The 23382-nt window shown below is 46.6% G+C and overlaps 2 protein-coding genes across 8 annotated transcripts in view; one reads left to right on the top strand and one right to left on the bottom strand.

Moving 5' to 3' along the window:
- Positions 1-16292, bottom strand: part of fgf13a (fibroblast growth factor 13a) — a 74014-nt gene extending 57722 nt beyond the window's left edge. Inside the window, exons 1-3 of one of the 7 annotated variants that reach the window (XM_078100612.1) lie at positions 15762-16292; positions 14411-14619; positions 14114-14278 (exon numbers count right to left, since the gene is read on the bottom strand). In XM_078100612.1, the coding sequence (XP_077956738.1) occupies positions 14114-14162 (49 nt within the window). In that variant the 5' untranslated portion in view covers positions 14163-14278; positions 14411-14619; positions 15762-16292. Of the gene's footprint in view, positions 1-14113; positions 14279-14410; positions 15161-15761 lie in introns of those variants that run through there. The other 6 variants (XM_078100614.1, XM_078100615.1, XM_078100617.1 and 3 more) reach the window with 6 other exon arrangements.
- Positions 16293-20214: 3922 nt separating this feature from the next.
- Positions 20215-23312, top strand: f9a (coagulation factor IXa). Its single transcript, XM_040173566.2, has 8 exons — positions 20215-20352; positions 20448-20629; positions 20714-20738; positions 20856-20969; positions 21374-21508; positions 21580-21872; positions 21954-22077; positions 22487-23312. The coding sequence occupies exons 1-8, from the start codon at positions 20289-20291 to the stop codon at positions 23080-23082; spliced, it is 1533 nt and encodes a 510-aa protein (XP_040029500.2). The 5' UTR covers positions 20215-20288; the 3' UTR covers positions 23083-23312.
- Positions 23313-23382: the final 70 nt, after the last annotated feature.

Raw genomic sequence — 23382 nt, 5'->3', positions numbered from 1 at the left:
CATTAATCTAAAAGTATCATCACTATGTTCACTGCGCCATTTTGTAATCGACATTTGAAGAGCCAGATTAAAAAAAGGTCACATCTCTCACAAACAAATGACCTTTGACTGCAAAAGAGGGGCTAAATATAGCACTAAATATAGCTAACCTCAACGACCAAACTCCTTTCCTGACAAGTCGTAGAATGCGCTTCTTTACCAGGAGCGCCGTAACCACAAGATACGGCAAGCAATCAACTGCGGTCGACACCCCCCTGCTGCATCCATCATCATTCTCCTAATGCCTTGGCCGTGCCTTGACCCTTGACCCGGGCTGTAAACGAGTGAAGCGACACTCTGTGAACACGGGACACTTTAGGCCGAGAGCGCGATGACAGCTTAGCGACCAATTCATTCTTTAAATAAAACGAGTTCCGCGATGCAACAACGGACCGCGGCCTTGGCTTTGACCACCAGAAGCGGAACGGTGGACTGAGGGCTGCTTTTTACGACAGGCCGGAGGGAATCTGTGAGCTGAGGAGATCGCCGCTATTAGGCTGCTGACCTTGAGAAGGCGTTGATGTATAGCGAGACGCGGGGAGACACACTTTATGTGGTGCTGATGTTTCCACAGTGAAAAGCAAAGCTCTGTGCGGACAGAAGTATATTTTATTCAAGTTTTTTACAATTCATTTTTCTTTTTTTTCCCACAAGTCACAGTTTAAAAATACCTAAATCCCGCTGCACTGTCAGCCGGGGTAGAATGTTGACGGCTACGTAATGTAATTGTTTGTGATAAGGTGCCTGGTAGAGCTAGAAACTAACCCACTGCGAATAACCTCTGCCAGATTACTGCTGTGTCATCTGAGCCCTGAAGAGTCATTGGTCTTTTTTTTTTTTTAAATGAATTGTGACCGCTTTCCATTTTTAAAACTCAGGGGGAATGTTTTTTAAAGATTTATTCAAACGCGTTCCTTCTGAGCTTGTTATTAAGACTGTAGTTACTCTGTGCATGACAGCCACTTTTATGTACAGAGACAGCGATTGTGTCATCTTCTTCCTGTGAGAGACACAGAAATAGCGATGATACGGTTTTGTTCTGGTCTCATCCGAACCCACGATCACTGCAGCAAACTTCCTCAAAGCTCTGAAAATGCACCCTCCTCCAGTTTAAATGCCGTACGTCTTCAATTGTCAAATAAGGAACACGAGACACAACAACAACAAAACTGGTTTTATGTAATATTCTAATGTGTCTTTCCAAAAATAGCTTCATGCAGCTTCTCGATGATGAATAATTCATTCAAGACTTTACAGGTGACAATGAGCTCATCCGGCCTCTCCTACAGTGCACAACTTCTAACACGAGCAGCCGTTCCTCTGCATGTCCTACATCACATAAGCTGGTGACAAAGAGAGAGAAAGTGTGGGGGGGGGGGGGGGGGGGGACACGGAGCGCCTCCACACGCATGCTGTGTGTTACCATACTTAGAGAGTGCATAGCCTATAGCCGACATTATCCTCTAGAAGAGAGTAGGGTGGGGGGGAACAGCGAGGAGACTTAAACACTTTCCTCTGTCCGCCGTCCCGGTGGAAGTGTAAGGCCCTCCTTCTCCGACACACTTTAGCTCTCACACGTTAATCCCCCCCCGCCCATCCCCTGCCGCCGCCACTGCGACCACTTCGGCTCAGGCACGGAGCGCGCTCTTTAAAGTACACGCCACGAAGCGGGGCGGACGGGGGCCCCTTTCTGGGCTCGTGAGGATGAGAGTCGTCACGTTCCGTAAAAGGAGCCGTCCGCTGCAACAACTTTGCCAGGTGGAATTGACGGGCTTGAGGATAAGTGGGCCGAGTTACCGGGCCAGACGGATCTGGTCCAATCTGGGTCGGGTTGTTCTGGGTCTGTTTGTTGACTGTCCCCCAGCTCAGTCCTGCCAGTCTGTACCCAGAGGGCCTGTTATTTTCGGAGCTCAGCTGAAAAGAGTGATGACAACATCACGGGCCGACTAAGCTGCTTACATTTCCTCAAGCACTCCCATTGCACCGAGGCCTTGGGTTGCGACCGCTACGTGCTGATTTTTGAAGGCGAGTTGCACGTGCAAACCGTAAAAGAATTAAAATCAACGCAGGCTCAAGAATCAACACACTGACGCCTCGGGGAAGCAGGTACCTGATGAATGTGTGCGGATAGACTGCAGTCAGTGAAGCTTGAAGATGAACGGATCCCACAAGGCAATAGAGAGGGGTGAGATGGAGGTAACACAAAAGGGAGTGTGTGTGTGTGTGTGTGTGTGTGTGTGTGTGTGTGTGTGTGTGTGTGTGTGTGTGTAGGGGAGGTTACAGGTAATAGGAACAAGTCTCGGATGAATAGAGGCTCTTGTGCAGGTATCCAGCGACTATCAGATCAAATAGCTTTTTGTGCTTCTCCTCATGCATTATTTTGATGTTCAAATTTCTACCTCACTTGAGTTTAACTTCAGTCCTCTGCAGTTATTGCCGCTCACTCTGCTCTCAGGCAACCAGACTGATTAAAAACAGCACAGACGGGCCCCTGTGAAACATATCAAACGCAGGTGTCGCTGAGGAAGGAAGAGAACGGGTCGCGCGGCGTGATATTGTGTGTCAAATGTTACGAGGGGAAGTGGGAGTAGAAAGACAGGAAGAGTGAAGAGGTTTTTTTTAATAAAAATCAGTTTGTCCTGTGAGCAGAAAGGAGAAGCGGTGACTAAAAGTTGCCAGCATTATAGAAATTTGTTACTGAAGAACTTAATGTTCGCACACGATATCTGACTGGTATTTTGTGTGATTCGGTGACTCCAGGATGCGTGGGGCCTTTCAAACAACCTCACACTACGACCCACAGGGCTGGCTCACATGGCTAAGGGGGCAAACTTTCACTTTCAATTGCTATAAGAGCACATCTGGTTAGCAGGAATGAGCTAACGATAGGCTAACTACCCTTTACTTCATTCTCTCCCTTTCACTTCTTTCGATATTAACATCCCCATCTATGGTAAACAATGGTTGCAACAATTGAACAATGATCAAGATGTAAGCTGAATATGGTTCACAGGTGCTTCTTAAAGCCTTGATAGATTTGAGTAAGAAACTGATTCCTGGTAACCTTTAAAGTTGAGTAGCCCTGAAACGGTAAAAGCAATACGGCTTCATACAGTTTGGCCGTCACAAAGAACTGCAGCTTGAATTCAGCAGCTTGAATTCATTCGAATTTGAAATGAAAAGTTGAATAGTTTTCAGGGTAAGAAGAAATGAACACATCATTGTCCATCTGTGCATTCAGTATGTTTCAGCTCCTGTTTTGCCAAAATATGAGTGTATTTTATGAGTAAGTAAACTGCTTTAGTGTCACCTTATTGGCCTCCTCAAGCCCCACCATATTTACACAAAACATATGAGTCTTTGCTGCACACTGAGTACAGATGGTGAGTGAAATGAGAGGTTCAATTTAACATTTAACCTCTTTAAAGTTTTGTTTTTTTAATTCACAAACTTATATGACACAGGAATCAGATATTAAATAGAAATATTTCAAGTGAATTATCAGACCCGCACATCTTAACTATATTATTCCAACAATACGACTCCAATGTGTAACAACAGAGCTTAACTTTGTCCTTCAGGTGCCTGTGTTTGTCTAGAACTTCCACAGGAACCTTCAGAGCACCCACACAACTGGCTGTTAACAGGCCCGAGCTGGCGGGACGCAGGGACGTGAGTGACAGCCTTCGGCTCCGGCGATCGGGAGGTTTCATCGCCCCTTCAAACAGCGGGCAGGGTGCCGCCAGGCAACTGCTCATTAGAAAGCAGCGGTGGGCCAGCGGAGATCGCTTTGCAAAGACAAACAACTTAATTAGCGGCGGCGCGGCTTTAATAAGTCCAGCTCAGAATAGTTTTGAATTGGCGGTGAGAAGCATAACATTACCGGCACTGTAATTATTACTGGGCAGGATTTGGATCTCTCATTCAAAGGGGGCAAGGCCCAATTATTGTGGTGGAGGTTTCCTGAAGCTTTTACTCTTTCTCCTGGATGTGATGTCAACAAGCCGCCGAATGACGCAGCTGTTTATACTGTAATAACGGGATGTTTATTAGCTATTAGCTTTCTTCTATTAAGCATTTGTGCACAGACAAACTACCCTTTCTTTGTACAGAAATCGTACCCTCCTGTACAGACATGCAAATACATAAATGAATATAGTTTTATTCAGAACAGCCGTCATTGTTCTACCATGAGCCGGGGATATATTATTAAGTGTAAGTATGTTAAGCGTTGGTCATCCCTCCACTGCCTGTGACTTTTGGATAACTATGTTCATTTCATTTGCACACCCATCTGTTTATAATTAGAGCTTAGAGCGTAATTATGCCATCGGGGACTGAGACTGCCTTCTAATGTCAGAATGGAAGTAGTGATGCTTGAGGAAAATACAAAGAAAACACATTTAAGGTCACAGTTAAGCTCCACGTGAGAAACACATATTTGGTCGTCCAATACTCTTCCAATTGTAGTGAAATGAATGTGTTTATGCAAAATACTAAAATGCACAGTAATTCACAGGAAGCTACATCCACCCACTGCGTTATTACCTTGTAATCAAGCACAACTGCTGAGACAATTAGATTTAAATTTAAGTTTGGTAGGCTTAAACCCGCTGAGACAATAGCCTGTCGCAGAGATCAGCGTGTCGCTTCACAGCCCAACGTGGCCGGGTCACTTTCAGCAGCAGGGTTAGCGGGTTATTGCAGAGTAGGCAACTTGCTTTGCATGCTGGGTAGAAGAAACTCACGTGTGTGTACTTTGTGTGTGTGTGTGTGTGTGTGTGTGTGTGTGTGTGTGTGTGTGTGTGTGTGTGTGTGTGTGTGTGTGTGCGTGTGTGTTGTCTGGGTGGGTGGGTAACACAGCGATGCTTTGGCCAAGACAGGATGGAGACCAAGAGCCAAGCACAAGGGACTGATGGAGGAACTCGCAATGAGACTGAGAAGCCATCTGTCCCTCAGAGCTTTACCGTGCTGAGCCTCCACCCACACAGACCCTACACACACACACACACACACACACACACACACATATACGTGTGTGACACAACTAGCTGAGGGAGAATGTGCATTTGTAGAGAAGCAGGTAGCCCGATACTTGATACCTGAATCCCCACAATTGGTCGTCACTTAAGGTTCTTATATTATTCATCAAACATGTCGAAGCTCAGATTTTATGAGTGAATAGAATAATGAATGTAAGAACCATATATTATATCATAATATACTGTATATATGTAATATGTATTTTGTGCATTTCATCTGCACCAGGGGGTGAATGATGGATGATGTCTGTTCTTCTGTTATGGAAAAGCCTCAAACCGTCACATAATTTCACAATATTGGAAGTCCAACGGCCAGAAAAACAAAAATAGTACTTTTATTATTTATCTCTTTCCAGTTGGCCTTTGGCTGCATTTTTTTAACAGGTGTAGTGGTCTTAAAGCAGGTGTGAGGACACATTCTCGGTGTCCGGACATATAGTGGCATTTCTCCTCATTGGATGTGATGATGAAGGCAGGCGCTGTAATCACGTGGACGGTTCACATTTTATGAATTATTGATTCTCCGGTGTGAATGTCACCGTTACACCTTAAGATTACGCCATATTCTTTTTTTCATCGACCGATTAATTGATCGGATGACTAATTGTGCCTTTTGTACCCCACGAGGAGACGTACAGAATGTATAAATATCCGTACAGAAATCTCTCACACGCGGAGGAACTGCGCGCTATAAACAAACACCAGACGCCTCCCGTTCTGATCGACAGCGGTCGGCCAAACACGAAGACGGCAGAATCCTGAGAACGCGCCAGCAGGACACAGAGAAAACACACATGCACGCACAACCACATAAATACACATCATCATGTAGAGGCCAGAGCCGTCTCAGACTCTGCTGGGGGATTGCAGGTTAGTTATTGTGCTGTCAGACATGTTGTGAAGGTTTCTGTGCTACAATGGTGATTGGAAAAAAAAAAAAAATTAAAGCATCTTTTGTTGCGTAAGTCAGAGAGAACAACTTGATAACATTAAAAAAAAAAAAAACACTTCACTGAGTTTTTAAAAATCCAAGGATCGCTGACAGCCTTTGAGTATTAAGCAGCACTTTATTCAGACCTGATGTGCTGCTCATTTGGGATTAGAAGGAGTACTTGGTGAAGAGCAGCTTTGGATCAAGCAGGAATCAGGTTACCGTGGAGGGGTTTCATCAAGTAATCCCAATAAATCATACGGTCTAAATTGCCCAACGTAACCTTTAAGCAAAGCTGAGGCGGTTTGCCATTACTGCGTGTAACCTTTTACATCTCGCCCACAGCCCTGTTCGTCTCCTTCTTCATGGTAGCCGGTTCTGCTGTTATGGATTACTGTTAGATCACTGACTGCCATCTCTCCCTCACGGCCTCTCTTTGTCCCTTTGCCTCTCTCCCCCTCTCTCTCTCCCTCCCTCTCTCTCTCTGCACTGCAGTGTAGGCAGAGACTTGTCTCCTCTAATTACTTTGACAGTGATGTGATCATTCACCACCGAGAACCTCTGATGACATCTGACAAAACAAAAAGAGAAGTTTGTCGGGCGGAGAGCCGAAATCTCACTGCGGTCTGAAGGTCCACTGGTGAGGAAAAAAGTGGTATCGCTTGGTAAATACACATATAATATACGAAATACAAATATTAGGTGTGTAAGCGCGTGTGCGTGTCAGGGAGGCCCCCCCGGTAGCCCCTCCCCGATGACTGACGACTCCCTTGTTGGGACTCCGTTTCCGCGGCATCGTCTCATTATGCAAACGCCGTCTCCCCGATGAGGGGGAGGAGGAGGAGGGGGAGGAGGGGGAGGCGCGGAGGAGCGGCTGTGGTGTTCACGGCTCCAGACTGTGTAAGACCGGCTTGTGGGACCAGCGAAGGATTGTTACTATAATCAGCAGTCATCTCAACAACGTCTTTCTTCCCCGTTCGTTCTCGCATCCTCAAAGCAGAAGGCCCCTCACATTTAACACTTCTGTCATCATTGTCACACAGTGAGTATTAAAGTATTATGAATACTCAACCTCATACAAAGGCCCTTAACCACATTTCACGTGAGAGGTTGACATCGACTACTTTCTGTGATTCTTTTATCTTTTTCTGCCCGTTGAATATTCCGCTCTGAATGTGTTAACCTTCCACGCTCTGTCCTCATCAATGCTGAATGAACCCCGGTGCTTTTCCTTGAGGAACGCTGCTAATGGCTTTCTGCCATACGTCATCTTTCGTACGTCCGATCTGGAGACGTGCTCGGTGCCTCGACCGTTCCTGACATCAAGACGTGAATCTGTACGCAGACCACGTGAGACGTTAACGTTGGTGCAACTATTTATTTTGTCCCCCTTCTCAGCATCCGTCTTCATCAAGGATGTAACCCCCACTTGCGTTTGTGCTGCATGTTTAGCATGTTGGTTTAGGCTGATTTTGGCCACTAAAACCACCACAAAATGAAAACATTAAAACTTTCCTTCATCGTCACCACGAGGCTGATATATAATAGTTGAATATGAATCTCAGTTACCCGTTCGATGTCTTCTATTGCTAGAAAATGCTTGTGTCCAGAAGTGCTGATAGCGAGTACAGTTTGTGGTGAAAACATCTGACGACTCAATAGCTCTGCATCGCAGCACTCCTCGAACAAGGTTACATAATCATCATTTTTCTGCGTAAACAAAATACCCAAATTCACATGCAGTTTGCAGCCGACGGAAGCATTTCGGAGATAAAGTACAGGGCACCGGCACGAAGGCGTCAAAATAAATGCAATCCGATTAAATCTTCAAACGCGACGCTGCGCCGCTCCCTCCTCACTGTCAGTGCGGATGTCATTAGCTGAAACCGCTGGCTGCTGTTTTGCCCCTGTCGCCTCAGACGTGTGTGTGTGTGTGTGTGTGTGTGTGTGTGTGTGTGTGTTAAAGAAACAGTTTTTAGGAAGCGGCGTTGTACATCTTTGACACCCCGAGTACCTCGCGTTTTAACGAGCCGGATCAGGGCTCATGAAGCCTTTGCCGGGCCTCAGGTCAGCTCGGGACGTCCTCCTCGCTCTCCACCCTCATGGGCAGTGAGAGCCGCTGAGGTGGATGCTGACGCGAGGCCCCGTTTCTCACTTGGTGGAAGGAATGAGCTGCCGGGTTGGGGAAGAGCAAGACACGGGTAATCCTATTAACTGTTCTCCGCCTGTGTGCTGAGGAGACAGTGGTTCACTAATCTGCGTTCTGCCCAAACAGAGGCCGTGGTGGACCTGGTTCCTGCCTGTAGTCCCCCCCCCCCCCCCCCCCTCCGTTTATCAGCAAGAGTTATTGCTTTCTGACCTGGCGTTAATCCCCTTCATCATTCCCCCAACTTGAATACATCCTGAGCAATCCTGAGCACGACTCAAAATATAGAATCCAGCAGACCTCCAAACCGACGCGCTCCCTGATTGTGAGAACCAGAAAACGCTCCTCTCTTCAGTCCATGAGCTCAGCTCTCGGCTGCTTCCGTCCCACCGGGCTCTTTGTAGGTTGTTTTGCTCTCGACGTGTCCTGTTGAATTAGTATGTATAACCTGAATGTATATGAAAAGTTATAAACTATTTTTTTCAGTAGTGTCCTCCTCAGTTTGGAGATGAATGAAGAATGGAGCTTCAGGAGAGATGCTTGTGCCACATACTGTACACAATCTGAGAGAGAAGTCAGGGTGGTGTGAAGGCGTACTGATAAATGAGTCAGTGCTGCCACATGCTCAGCTGAACAGATGAGCTCGCTCCTTCATCCCGTTGGATCGCCACGCGCCTGGCGAAGGTTCCGTATGTGGTTTGATTTGTTGTCTCTTCTGTACAACGGTGCATAACATCAGACAGTAAGACAATGGACTACAAGACATAGGACAACATAGAAGAAAATGGCATGTTCAATTTACAAAGTTACAACTTAACTCCGCGGAATAAAATATAAGGCTATGGGCCTATATGGGGGATAGAGAATAGACCATTTAAAAATAAAGGATAAGAAAGAATTTAAATTAAAAAAAGTTAGAAATAAGTGATTACTTATTACACAAGTGATATACTCTACCCACTGTGTTGTGAGTGTATGTGAAAGTGACAAATGCGCAAGAACAGTGATCCTGTCAAATGTTTCAATGTTCTGGTCTTTTGGAGCGACATCATTTATTGTTATCAGTGCAGTTTGACGCGCATAACTTTAATTACAGGGATTATCTTTAGATGGGATTAACTACAGTAGCACAGAGTGCCTTTTTGAAAGTAAGATATCAGTAATCCCAAATCCACAGGTATTCGTTAAAACCAAACCTATTTGTCTTTGTCATTTAGATGACAAATTTAATGATAGGAAACGTGTTGAAACAATGCACTGTGCGTAAATTTTGTGCCTTAATATTTTATTACAGATTAGTGTCCGTCACAGTTACTGTGTCACTAATACACACTTAACAAGTCATTTTTCTGACTGGCTGACTTGTGAGATTAGACTGGCGCGTTAAGACCTCTTCTGCTGTGTGCGTATTCCTGCGTTTGCAGAAAGTCAGTGAGATTCCGCATGCCAGATGTTTTAACATTCATGGCCATTTTGTTAGCCAGGATTAAAACCCTTCAGTCCTTCTGAGTGATGATATTTGGAGAGGAAGGCAGAGGACATGAGCCATTTAGTGTCTATCAAGAGGAGTATTAAGGCATCACGCAATGTCAAGGGTAAAAAAAAAAAAAGACTAACCCGAGGAAGAGAAAATGAAGAGGAACGGCGCCGGGTTTTAACGGGTCCTGTGGTCTGGCAAATTAAAACCATGAGCCCGCCATGTGGGCAGTGAGAGGACGGCCCCCGAAGCCATTCACCTCAGCACACGCATTGCAGCTCCCTGGATTACGAGCAGAAAGCTGACTAATGCACCACAACAGTCAGGTATTTAGGGATTTTAAGGGCAGAACACTTCCAGCATGGATGACGCAAGACAGAGCGCCGTTCCATTTTTACAAGTCAAGAGAGATTGAGTACAGGCACCAATCGCATACCTAACATATCCCAGCGGAACAGTGAGTGACCTTTTTAAACTTGGAGACCAGCGACTCCACTTTCTCTCCGTAGAAACCAGCTGTGCAAACAGCAAACACGACGGACACGGAACCAGAACCCGATTCAGCGGTCACATGGCGCCCTGTGTCAATCAGAAACCTGAGCTGACTCTGGCTCTCATCGGCAAACAGCGATCAGCGTGCGAGTCAGCGATGCCGAGTGGCAGATGTGTGTGACACGCGGGGCGAACCCGTTTCCTCCGGCCGATGCAGCCGGATCTGCGTCAGAGTCTGACAGGCCTCACGCAGCCAAAGGACTCCTAAATGACTTCTTCCCTTGTACTTTACTTTTGGAAGTGTTTCTCTTTTTTTAGATTTAGAGTCTAATTTATACACCCAAGAACATGACACTTTTTTTTTTCCTTAGTGCTTCCACATTTTTTTCTTTGGAAGGTTGTGATGTGCTGTGTTATGTCTTGGATTCAAGCGTTGGTCCTAAAAGTTCACTGTTCAGATTGCATGTTCACTGAGAAGGATATAAATGAAAAAAGGCCCTAAAGCTATTTTTTTGTATCTTAAAAAAGAAAAAAAATGAAGTTTAAGCTGACCCCGTCTAAATGCCGAAAATCCCATGAGCCTGCTCAATATTTATTCAGAACCATTTTCCAAATCCTGGGATTAGAACCCGAGGACCTCCGTCACCCATTCCCACTTGAGCTCACACACACCAATGTAACCGCTGCAACCTGTCAAGACATGCACAGCAGGAAGCACATACACTTCTCTTTTCTTCACACCAGTAATGCAACTTCTGCTTATCCAACAATCCAGCCCATTACTGGTGCCTGTGCTCCCTCTGCCACTGCACAGGACTCTCGAACCTCCTGAGTGAGATGACAACAAAAGCGGACGGCGCTCACGGTGAGAAATGATGTGATAATTAAAACAATCGCAAGTTCACCTTTTCCACCACCAAAGAGGTGTTGGCGGACATGCAGCCATCAGGTGGAAGCACTTCAGCGACACTGTAGACGGAGCGCGGTTTGGCCGATAAGAAGCGAGCCGGATGAACCTTCCCGCAAACACGCGGGACGTCGGCCTTCTGCTCGGGTCGGCGGACCTTGCAATGCCAGGAGGAGGCCGTGAATCCACTGGCCAACGCTCGCACCCGAGGGTGGAGTCGATCACTACGATGAAGTGCAGGAGGAGTGACGCAAGTGCGGAAGTCCTTTTGCTCTTACGAACGCAACATTTCATGAAGTAATCTGCAAGAAATGCAACCCTGGAAAAGTGATCATGTGATTAAGAATGTTGCTGCTCCTAAACTGAACATGTAGGTTTCAGTCTGTGACTATTGGGGGAGAAGATATTAATGGTGTGAGACCAAACTGAGTGGGAATGTCTGCAGAATAAATGCACAGTGTGCAGCTCTGTTGTTAAACCACAGTGTGTCTCACTGGAGGAGTTTGTACGTCACACTTTAACACATCGCTTTGTCTGCACAGCTTAGCTTCGCAAGGACACGCGGCAACTAACACAACATGAATCACTGGTGTTGATATTAAAGCCCCCCCCCCCCCCCCCCGCCCCCTTTCCCCACGTCTCTCTTTATGTCACTGCATACATTCACATGTGCTTCTGCAGGATGAACTTTGACCTTTCTTATGTGACTACACTGGAAGAACCCTGGTGAAAATATGTTGTTACTCCTAGGACGTAGTTTTGGAAAAGAATTTCTAACATCTGCTGTTTAGATTTTGAATCCGTATTCTGCTCTCGTTGGGTGAACATGTTCAGAGAGGTTGATACTGGGTTAATAAAACTCCTTAAAAGACCTCAAACACAAAGGTGTCATAATAATAATATAACAAAAGTATACATTGGTAGTAGTCTGGTCTAATCATTATCCTAAATGATGCATTTGGGGAGAAGGAACGCTTCACCTTAGTTGTGATCAAGAGGACAGTCTGAAGCTTATAACAGCTTGCAGGAAAAAAGCTGCGAAGATGGCAGGTGGTTCAGGCTTTAATGGACTGTTTCCCTAAAATAATTTGTGAGGCAGGTGGTTGCCAACGTTGGCAGGGTCAGTACTGATCCCTCCCCCACCCCCCAACCGTGGTGCAATTCCCAGCTCTTGTGCCATTCAAGGCTCCGATGGAGGACAGCTGGCAACAAGTGACCCTCTCATTGATGCAGATAATGAACTGCAGTTTTTTTGGGAGATCAGCATCGGCTCTTTTGCTGTGTAAAAAATAAAACCAGACCAGGATTTGCCGAGCAGTCTTGGTTAAGTTGAAGGATTTTTTTTTTGTCCATCTTTATTTCCTTGGAGAGTTTTGGAGATGCTGCTGCCCTCAGGTTTAAGTGAGTCAGCACTTCACATGCCATCGATTTCCAGCGGGAGATGAGAGCGAAAGGTGCCGCGGAGGTTAATGTTGAAATCAATTCAGCATATTGTGCCCACTTTGTTGTCAGCTCATGCCAGGCTTTGTCCGCCCTCTAGTTTCTTTCTTTTTTCCATGCATTTATTGGGCATCACAAGAATCACAAAGAAAAGTAGTGCTCTAAAACGGATTTTGCTGCGGTTTCATCGCAGGTAAATGTTTTTCTAAATGATCAGATGAGGTGAAATAGTAGTTTTTTTTGTTTGATGCATCATTATCAACTTAAAAAAATAATATTAATCCAAGTAGGGCTCGCTATGTAATGTACAGGATAGACATACATGAAAAATAAAAACATCTTTTTTTCCGGAGCTTTTTTAAGGTTATTGCTATTTCATGTTATTTTATATTGGTGCACTCTCTTTGTTTTCTATGAGGTAAATATTCTTCTAAACATAGTTCATTATAAATTAATAGTTGGCAAATAATTCTGAGGATAATAACGTACGTGGTTATTTAATATAAAGAGCAACTAAAGGAAAGTTTCAGCGCACAGGTTCTCTTTTACTTTTACGCGTAGCGTGTGCTGTAACACAACCTGGCACGTCATCACTCGCAGCAGCGCTGCTGAAGTAACCCAATTAGATCCATTGATTTGATGTCAGACCCTTAAACAGAGGGGGAACTTGACAACAAGGTTCCTGTAAACAAACAGGAGGGGATCGACGGGCGAGCTGCCAAAGTGTAGTGCAGGTTGTTATGATATTACCCTCGTGTTTATTCATGCACCGTGGCACTATACACTCAGGTTACGGCTAATTCCAGTTCACTATGATGGGACTTGTGATTGACGCGTATAGATCTGGAAATACATTACGCTGTAAAATTGCATCAGTTAATCACTGTATTTTTTTTTTGGGTAACGTAGAAAATTAAGCACCACGACCAAAGTGCTGTAACGTGTGCGTCGGTGCGTAAACTGTCGTGCACGTCCCCGGTGTATAGATGGAGCGGGTTTCTCTGGCAACCCCCGTCCCCGGTCCGTGTCCATGGCAATGGCCAGGCAGGGTCTACGGACTGAGAGGTGAAGGAGCTCATTTGTCTCCAGCCATATGGGTCATAAAGAGACCAAACGGGTCACGCGCTCTATCGATTGCGACGACAGTGCGCGCATCAGTATGCGGGTGAGGTGCGAGCGAGAAACACTAAAAGGGACATTTCCACAGGATGCCAGTGACACACAAAGGGACCTCGCTGCCTGACAGTCCACTGTTCATTACTCTTGATGTTGTACCGTCGCTCCCGTTTCTAATCTGTGACACTGGAGCCTGTTGGTCTGCCACGTCTCGGTCGTTCGCTCTGCATCATGCATGTGTCACCAAGTCCATGCAAGTAACGCATCTGTGATCTGAAACAACGCACCGCGCAGCTTCTCCGGGGCCCCGCGCGGTGGCGATCCGCTTGGCTTTCAAACAGCGGCATCCACATGCAGCGCGCTGGAAATGGCACAAGCACCCAGCGGCTGCTGATGCGTTCGGTCCAAGCTCAAAGCGCGAATGGAGCGCCGTGTGTGAGAGATGAATGGCTTGCATGGTGGGGTTACAAGCCTTTGGTTTAGAGGTAGAGCAAGCTGTGCATGGGGAGGGGGGGGTTCTTACCCTTGGAAGCATCCTTGTCTTCTTTAGGCTTCGCCACTTTTCCGCTCATAGATCCCAGTTTGGATGTGTAATTCCCAATTTAGACAAGAATCGAGATCCTTCCGGTTTGCCGACTATCCTCGATGAATTCCCTGCCACGGGTTCCAGGTGCTGAGATAAGGGGTTCTGCGAAGGGAGAAACAGTCAGAAGAAACGTTCCTTTCATGGCACGAGAACAGCAGCGAGACAATGGGAGCGCGAGGGCTACTCGAGACTTTGAGCATCTCCACGCAGCCTCCGCGTGCGCCTTTAACCTACCTTATCTCCTCCACGTTTTCTGCTACATCAATGCACGTTGATGGAAGGAAAAGCCCCCACCGCGAATCCAAGTATGTTGCATAGAGAGAGAGACAAAAAAAATCACGACCTGCTGCACCGGGACAAAGGAGATGAGCAGAAAGCCGAGAAATGAAGCGCAGGTTGTTGGGGTTTTGGATGGGGGGTTGGGGGGTTCTTTGTCCAGATGTCTTCAATCGACGTTGAAAAGAGAAGAATTAGAAGAAGAAAAACATAGAGGTCAAGACACTGAACCGTCCTGCGTGAAAGCAAACCTCGGGGTTGGTGGGGGGTGATGAGCGTGGGAAGGGGGTATATATGTCACCCAGGGTGGCTTGAGCGAGCGGGTTTTCTCGTCTGAGGCTCTTCCCGCTTCCCACTGGCGAGCTCTGCTCCTCCAAACGCTCGGGAGGCGGAATCAACGCGATGCGCCACGCGAGAGCGCCGCCGCCGTCACAGCGCCAATTCACACCGTGGACATTCGCCTCTTTGACTCCGGCGGCACCGCGTTGGGTGGGTATGGACGGGGGGGGCGTGTGGAGAGAACGAGCCCCGTCCGGAACCGTAGTCGGTGCGTGCGTGCGTGCGTGCGAGCTGCGCGGTCGCTGTGGTTGGAGAATCAGCGCCGGAGGTGGTGCTGCTCGGCGCACACCATCTCGCTGTTGCTCTCAATCAAGTTGCCTCTGCGGAGCAAATGCGTCATCTCGTTGACTCGCGGATCGCGCAATGGCCTCGTGCGTGATCGGCGGGGACGGCTTTGTTTTAGGGACACGCGTGAGAGGTTGAACGGATTGAAATCAATTCCGTGGCTGGTTTGTTGGAAACATGAAATATTCCAGTAATATGTTCGGTAATCTCCACAGGGCCAGATTGTGACAATCAGGGGCTGGTTGCGGTATTTATTGTATATTATGCATATTATATGTTTTGCAAAGCAACATAACATAAATCACTGCAGCTATAGATGAACAGTATGTTGTGACATTGACAGCTTCCGTTTGGGTATCTGGAGCTGCACATATCCACCTTAACAAATGAGTCGTTCTCAGAAGACCCTGTGTGACAATGACAGGAACGATTTCCAAAGTATATCAACCTATCAAGAATCTTCTCGGCTCTCCCAGAATTTTGTTCATTATGCACAGAAAGAAAGTCAGGACTATTCCATAGAGTTTAGAGGGGCGGCACAGCAGATCCTGCAAAAGGGTTTTATTTGTTCAGGTTTTGTGATAAATGTCCCTTAAGATTAGTGCAAAGAAACAATTGGAAGCTGTATTCTGTTCAGCAAGTTGACAAGATGTTGTCAACATTTGAAAGCTTTTGGGGTCCTTACCTTTTTAAAACCAGTAAAGATGAAGCCTAAAAGTTCAACCTCATCCCGCAGTAAACTATTCCAAATGGCCAGAGAGTGAGGTCAAAAATCCAAATCGTTTTCAAGCCTTGGAATCCACTTTCAGAAGTAAATGATTCTGGCTATAAATCTTCTCAGTTATCGATCAGAAGTCCCGGTCCAATCCCAGGGTGATCTTTGCATCTCTTGACCCTGCAGGTCTGTCAGCTCTCAGCGGCAGCAGAGGAAAAAGACCTGCAGGTTGAGGGTTACAAGATCTATATAGGTGCTATTTTTAGAAGGAACTGGACTCCTTTCCAACTTTCTTTGCAGGCTCATATCTTCCCGAGATCACGCTGTGGCCCGTTTGGACGGTTTCATCGAGCGGTTCAACCTCGCAGCGGTCAAATCAGTCACATTGTTCCTTTCTCCTCTGTCATTAAGAGAGCCGTGGCTCACCAGCTGGGCATGAACGCGTATGTTGGGAATGAGGGAGACGGAGCGAAGGTTAGAGAGAGTGTGCGTTCCCACTCTGTCCCCGCCCTTTGACCTTTCGAGCTGTGACATGGCCCGGTGTTAGATTCCCCCCCCCCCCCCCCCCCTTTGGCCCGTTCAAAGCAAAGCCCCCGCGGCACAAACAAACTCCTGACTCACACTCAGTCACCTCTGACGCCACATCGCCATCTCCACCGATGACATAATAACACTGAATCGCTGCTTGTCTGCTGACTGCAGGACTTCGGCCTGAAAATGCACCGTGGACTCACGAAACATTAAAGCATTCATTATTTTTGCATGAACCCTTAAAAGCTTGGCAATTTATTTTGACTTCTGTACAAATGTATCCTAAACAATATATTTCATTTATTAGTGTCGAGTGCAAACACAACTTCTTGATTGGTAATGCGTCTCAGGCCAAGATTTCTCATTTGGTAATAAGATTTGATGTGTTTGCAGTATATTGGCAAAATATCTGAATCACAAAAGATTACGCTTTTAATAAGGGGATGTCAGTCAAACTCTCACTTGTCTTACAAATGTGATGGTTTGTTAGAACATATTTTGCCAATAGTCATTGCAAAATATACTGAAGGATAATTGAGAGGGAAAAGTAATGAACTGAGTATCGTTAGAAAGAATGAAAAGTTGAATGTGAATGACCAAATGAACGACTGAATAACTGATGTTTTTGAACTGCAACAGATTTTATGAACAGCCACCACAATATATTTCTTTCATCAGATTCTATCTTTAACGAAGTTTTGGAGCTGAAAGTGTGTATTCATCCCGATTCACGGCAGTCAGTTCAAAATGAATTTCAAATCGCACGGTTAAGAGCCACTCAGCCCTCTGCACACTCACAAATCTGTTGCATGGGTCGACAGACCAACACCACACCAGTGGCAATGGGAGCCGCTTGATTCGTATCTTTGCTGGACCGAAAACCACCCAACGTGTTATTGGTGGAGGAGGAGGATGCTGGGAGGGAATTAATCCTTAAAATCTTTCGTTGGAACTGGCGGTGAGGTGTTGGAGAGTGATTAATGCTCCAATGTTGTGCGACGGGGCAGCTGGTGTGCCACTGTTTGTTGTTGTTAGTCTGAGTGGGGCTGATAAGGTAATCAGGCCGGGCCCGTTACCGGGGCGCCGATGACTGTGGACCAGCTGGAGGTCGAGTGTTTGAAGAGTATGTGTCCGTATTGTGAGCAATGGGGTTGGGATTTATTAACAATCGTCTGTCGCTCAATGCTTATGACGTGTGCGGTCATCTGAAACGAACACATTGAATAATAGTCGCAAATGCAGCGTGATTCAAGTTGACGAAGGCAAATCCGAAACGTGTTTGTGCATTTTAATGTACTTAAGGCAGCTTGCGTTTTCAGTCCACTAGCAGGTGCGTCATTGGTCACGGAGGCGGGTTTTATAATGTATAAAGAGTTCAAAGCTCTCTCAAATGTGCTCAGAAGTCATCGCTTGACGTTCAGCAGAGAAATGGTGAGCTTTGCAGGCCCCTGTTTGACCAGGAGGGATGGGAGCTCCACTTTTCATTAACGGTGGCTGAACATCCGGAAGCCGCCAGCGTCTGTCAGCTCGGCGGCATCACGGCTCACGGAGCCAGAAGAAGACTTGAGCTCTGCTTCGTGAGGAGGTGTCTGTGTCGACGCGGCCGGACTTCAACCCGACTGTGCAGGTCGACTCTTGTCAAGCCTGCCAGATGATTTGTTTTATTCAGCTTAACATATGGTGACTTTAAAGAAGAGGAAAAACATCCCGCTGGACGATTTACACATTTTTCTAAACCTATGAACTAATTAGACAAACTATTTCTGGGTCATTTCCTTTTATACTTGAGCAAAGGATTTATGGAGGTGTAAAATCATAATCAATAAATCAAAATAATAGGACATTTTATATCCTAAAAGATTATATTGAACTAATTCATTTATATTACGTTAACATCTCCTGCCATTGCAGCAATGCATCATGGGTTTATATCCTGTCATTCTTGGCAGGATTTCCTCTGAAAGGCCTTCAACGCCCTTTCGACCCGTGACTGCTGTCGTGAGCCACCGAATCCAAACTCCAAACTCTTCCTCTTCTACCAAATACTGAACCAATTGTGAATATGATGAACATCGGGTTTTAAAATCACTTATTAACTAATTAACGGAGCGAGAGGCTCAACTATCACAGAAATGTCAATGACTTTATCCCGGCGCTGGTGCAGCGGTGCTTTGAGGCCCGCGGTGCTTCTTCTTACAGCTTATAGCTCATAGCCCCCCCCCCCCCCCCCCCCCCTCCATGGAAATCACTGTGCACGCTCGCAAGGCTGGACTTAAACGCCCAGTGAAACAGTGTGGATTCAAACGGTTATTGCATTCCCCCTTCATCTGCATAGCTGTTACATCATTGGATTTTATCATGACAAAGTCATAAAGAAGTCATAGTATTTAAATGTGATCCAAAAAGTCATGAAATATAATTGCGTGAGAAATTTCAAAGAGGACACGGAAATAGTATTGAATGCTATGAAAATATCAAGTCTGCCATAAAAATAAGTAGAATAAAATGTTATAAATGTGCCATGCAGAGGTACTATCTTTTAAATATAGTATATGTTATTGTGAGTAATATAATGCCTACTATATATTATCAAATGTCATACAAATAATTTATAACTTAAAAATGTAAAAAACTCATAGTACAGTCTGTCATAAAATACATAAATCATGTGTCATAAAATGTCATAGTATACTATGTATACACAAACTCATATTACGTTGTCATTTTAACATAATAATCTAATATGTTATTCAGGCAATTCAAAAAATCATAGTAGTATTTCCATCAAAATGTCCTCAAAATGTTATAGCCACAAAAATCGGTTGAACCTTTAATTATAAGTTGAGCAGAAATATGCGCTCTAACTGTGCGGTGGAACTTCAGATTCACAACTACAGAAGAAGTTGGTCTTCGCCCCTTTGAAAATGACACCGTGCCCCCCTGCAGAGAGGCCGGGGGGGGGGGGGGGGGGGAGATACAGCAGGCTGATAATCAATAGCACTGAGCGAGCATCACAATCATCCGAGGCCTCGGCTCCAAACAGCACCTCCTGTGCTCTGCTTCTAAACGCCGTTCTCCACGAGGCCCCGCGACACACTCACGTCCACGAGTGTGACCCGGAATGGAAACGTTCCGTGCTGCTGCTGGAATGATCACATGGTCACACTGGGAATGATGGAGAAGCGCTCGTATCGAGCGGACGGTGTTAATTACTTCATCCATTATTCAGCCTGTGGACGATCCAATGAAACAGAAAGGCCTCCGCTCAATAGTCGCGAAACACCCGAGAAGACTTTGGAGTCCCCGTGGGGGGATTTGGTAGCCGGCGATGGGATGGATCGGATGCGCCAGACCACCATGGACCGGGCTCGAGTTGGCACGGCCGATCAGCGCCAGCTGCTCGTCAGTCTCAGCCCGCGTTGATGGACCACTGACGCGCTGCATCGTTTGAGGCAAAGTTTATTAAAACACGTGAATGCATGATGTCTCAAGGACGTTCTATGAACAAAGGATGTGTGACGTGTTCTTGCTGAGAGACGACAAACAACGGGGGGTACTCGATCTGCCTTGCTGTGTTGTGACTGACTGAGGAGCGTGCACGCCACCTCCTGGCCAAAGGTCTAATGTGCACATTGTGTTTGCACAGGGAACGGTTTGCAAAGGTGGATTTGGAGTTCATTATGTAAATAACTAAACTATCAAAACTCATTTCGTGGTCTTTTCAGAGGACGGTGTCCATCAGGACAGAAGCTTTTCATGGTAGCAGACTGCGTACCGGACCAGTGTACTCGTTGGGGACGTTCTGTGAGACAGGCTCGGTTGACCTGTTGTGGTTTTCCCCCCACGAGAATCTGTGCATGTGGATGTTGACACACTGCTGCTTTCAGACCGGACGTGTAAATAGAGCTCTGTACTTTGGAGTGATGGTCCACTGTGTGTTAGTGTCAGGATACCAGAGCTGTCAGGATGGCACCACTCTATTTATCTTACTTAAGTCTGCTGCTTTTGGACTTCCAGCCGCTCTGCGGAGGTATTTTGTGTGTGTTTTTTCTTCTGTACCGACGCTCATAAATCATCTGTCTGTCTTGCTTGAGGTTACCTCCGTGTCGGTGTCGCCCCCTCTAGCTCCGGCCTCCGGCCCGGCGTTCCTGTCCGGCCGGGCGGCCGACTCCGTCCTGAGGAGACACAAACGCAACAACAGAGGTTTGTTTGAGGAGCTGCTGCAGGGCAACTTGGAGAGAGAGTGCATGGAGGAAGTGTGTGACCGGGAGGAGGCCAGGGAGATCTTCGAGGACGATGAACAAACGGTGGGTATTTATCTATTCATTTTCTGTGTGAATCTTCTTGTTTCTACCGGCTGTACTCACAGAGACATAACTCTGTGTTTTCAGAGGAAGTTCTGGGCGACATATAGAGGTAAGAACATCTTTATTAACAATGTTCTCCCGAAAAAATGCACACTGTCACAGCGATTGCCCAAAAAGAGGTGACCGGATGACGGATCTCCTGAGGTGTTTGTCTGGATTCCTTCAGACGGCGATCAGTGTGAGTCCAGCCCGTGTCTGAACGAAGGGTCATGCAGAGACCACATCGGCTACTTCAGCTGCGCGTGTGCCTCTGGCTTCACCGGCCAGATCTGTGAGATCGGTAGGTGAAAGTTCTGTGGCTCCATTTAGAACTTTCATCAGGAGAAATGTGATTTTTATGTTACACGATTCAATGTTTCTAAGAATATGAGCTCAGATCTGAGTCTCAGAGGAACAACAGACGGAAACTATTTTTTGCCCTTCTTCTGTTTCTAAATTAAATCAATGACTTGCAGCGCCAGTCTGGTTTCAGGTCCCAAAATTAGATTAGTTTTTTGTGTTAGGATATTTTGAAAATAGCCATGAAAGTGCCCTCTCTGTGAGTAGTGACTGCACTTACCTGAATCCCACTTTTCAATTGACCATGTGACAAGGACCCTGAAGGGATGGATTCACAATTCAAAGTCATAAAACACATTCACACTGTATTGTTTCTGTGTAATAAGAAATAATTTCTCTCCCCAGTCGTAGCAAAACGCTGTGACGTGAACAATGGCGACTGCATGCACTTCTGCACGTCAATGGGAACATCTGGAGCAAAATGCTCCTGTGCGAGAGGATACAAGCTGCTGCAGGACGGACTCAACTGTGACCCACACGGTATAAACGTACATTCAGCATTAATCATCTCCTGTATGCCGTGACAATGACTCCTTTTCTCACGTCGCCAGTCGATTTCCCCTGTGGCAGAACTGCCCTCATGGAGGTAAGTGCAGCGTCCAGGAGGTCTCTGTTCGGCCGGGGCAATGAAAGCCTGCAGAACGCCACCACATCCCCTCCCTCGGCACCGGCCGGCACCGCGGCGCCTTTCCCTGCTGCCAATGAGTCTGCAGAACACACATCTCGAACGAAACTGCCCCGGTGGGTTGACCGTGGTGCTGAGGTCCAGACTGAGGAGAAGCCTCAGGCTTTTAAACGCATTGTAGGGGGCGAGGTGGCAATCCCAGGGGAGATCCCATGGCAGGTACAAGTACTCGATACAAGAGGGAGAATAAGAGCAACTGCAGTGTGTTCCTGCATATATTCACAGCTTCCCCCCCCCCAGGTGGCCTTGATAGGGCGACCCAGCGGTGAGTTGTTTTGTGGGGGCTCCATTCTCAGCGAGCGCTGGGTCATCACCGCTGCTCATTGCCTGGGGGAGGAAGCCGGCTCCTTCTTCGTCAGAGTGGGTAAGACTCACTGCCACCAACGACCGCCGAGGTTTCATCCCATCGATTAGTCGCTCCAGCCGACATCAATTAGGCGGTTCATTGATTTTTCATCTATTTTCATAATTGACTCAACGAAACAGGACAAAACCTGGTTCTTGCCTGTGAGTTCAGAGGATTCGCTGCTTGATAGAAAAAAAATGATGCTCTTCAGGGGACAATCATCGCTTATTTTGTTCTGGGCCTTTTTTAACATAACATTGTATTGAAAAGAATCTGCGGATAAAATTTACAATCATTGCAGTGTGAAGTTTGTTAGACCTTGAAATAATCATTAATTTCATGTATTTTATTACAGTCCCAAGGAAAATTATTTTGCCATCTGCTTTTATTCATTCAAAGTGAATCTGTAATGTGTCCACCGGTGCAGGGGAGCATGACATCTACATCAACGAGGGCACGGAGCAGGACCACGAAGTGTCGGAGCGGCACATATACCACCGCTATAACGCCAGCGTGAGCTTGTACAACCACGACATCGCCTTGCTCCACCTCCGAAGCCCCATCGTGTTCTCCACAGCGGTGCGGCCCATCTGCTTGGGGCCCAAGGCCTTCACCGAGGCGCTGGTGAAGGAGTCTTCCCCGGCCACGGTCAGCGGCTGGGGCAGAACGCGCTTCCTTGGGTTCACGGCTGCCGCCCTGCAGAGGGTCGAGGTTCCCTACGCGGATCGGATCGAGTGCAAGCAGAGCAGCAGCGCCAGGATCACGCCGGCCATGTTCTGCGCCGGATACCACGAGGAGGCCAAAGACGCCTGCCAGGGCGACAGCGGCGGCCCTCACGCAAACAGCGCTCACGACACGTGGTTCCTCACGGGCATTGTGAGCTGGGGGGAAGAGTGTGCAAAGCAGGGCAAGTACGGCGTGTACACCCGGGTGTCCCTTTACTATCCCTGGATAAACCACGTTATGAGGTTGACTAAACAGAGAGTGGCCCTTGACATGGAAGACCCTGACCTCGATTTTTAAATGTCAGAGATTTTAAGAACGTTAAACGAATGCTCAATTCTTTTTTTCCCTGCTTCACAGAATATTCATTATGTACATGTAACTAACATTCTGGATGACAAATGACTAGAATTCCTCCAACCCAGTCTCATAAATAATGCACTTGGAAAAAAAAAAAAACATCTAGATATTTTTAAGACAATATACTTAAGATGATCTTTCTATGGTACCAAATAAATGTATCAAACCAACAATGAATTCATTGTGTGCAGTTAAATACATCGCTGCCATCTGCTGGTGAGTACATGTCATGCAAGTAGT

The sequence above is a fragment of the Gasterosteus aculeatus genome, chromosome 4, assembly GCF_964276395.1.
Source record: "Gasterosteus aculeatus chromosome 4, fGasAcu3.hap1.1, whole genome shotgun sequence".
In the NCBI taxonomy this organism is placed as follows: Eukaryota; Metazoa; Chordata; class Actinopteri; order Perciformes; family Gasterosteidae; genus Gasterosteus; species Gasterosteus aculeatus.
The sequence above is the reverse complement of the archived record's forward strand: the minus strand, read 5'-3'. Positions and strand labels throughout refer to the sequence as shown.

Excerpts from the sequence above, each read along its gene's own strand:
- f9a (XM_040173566.2), top strand. The coding sequence starts at position 20,289 with ATGGCACCACTCTATTTATCTTACTTAAGTCTGCTGCTTTTGGACTTC. Across the intron at positions 20,353-20,447 it reads CTTCCAGCCGCTCTGCGGAG|CTCCGGCCTCCGGCCCGGCG; the intron begins GTATTTTGTGTG and ends CGCCCCCTCTAG. Across the intron at positions 20,970-21,373 it reads CGGCCAGATCTGTGAGATCG|TCGTAGCAAAACGCTGTGAC; the intron begins GTAGGTGAAAGT and ends TTCTCTCCCCAG.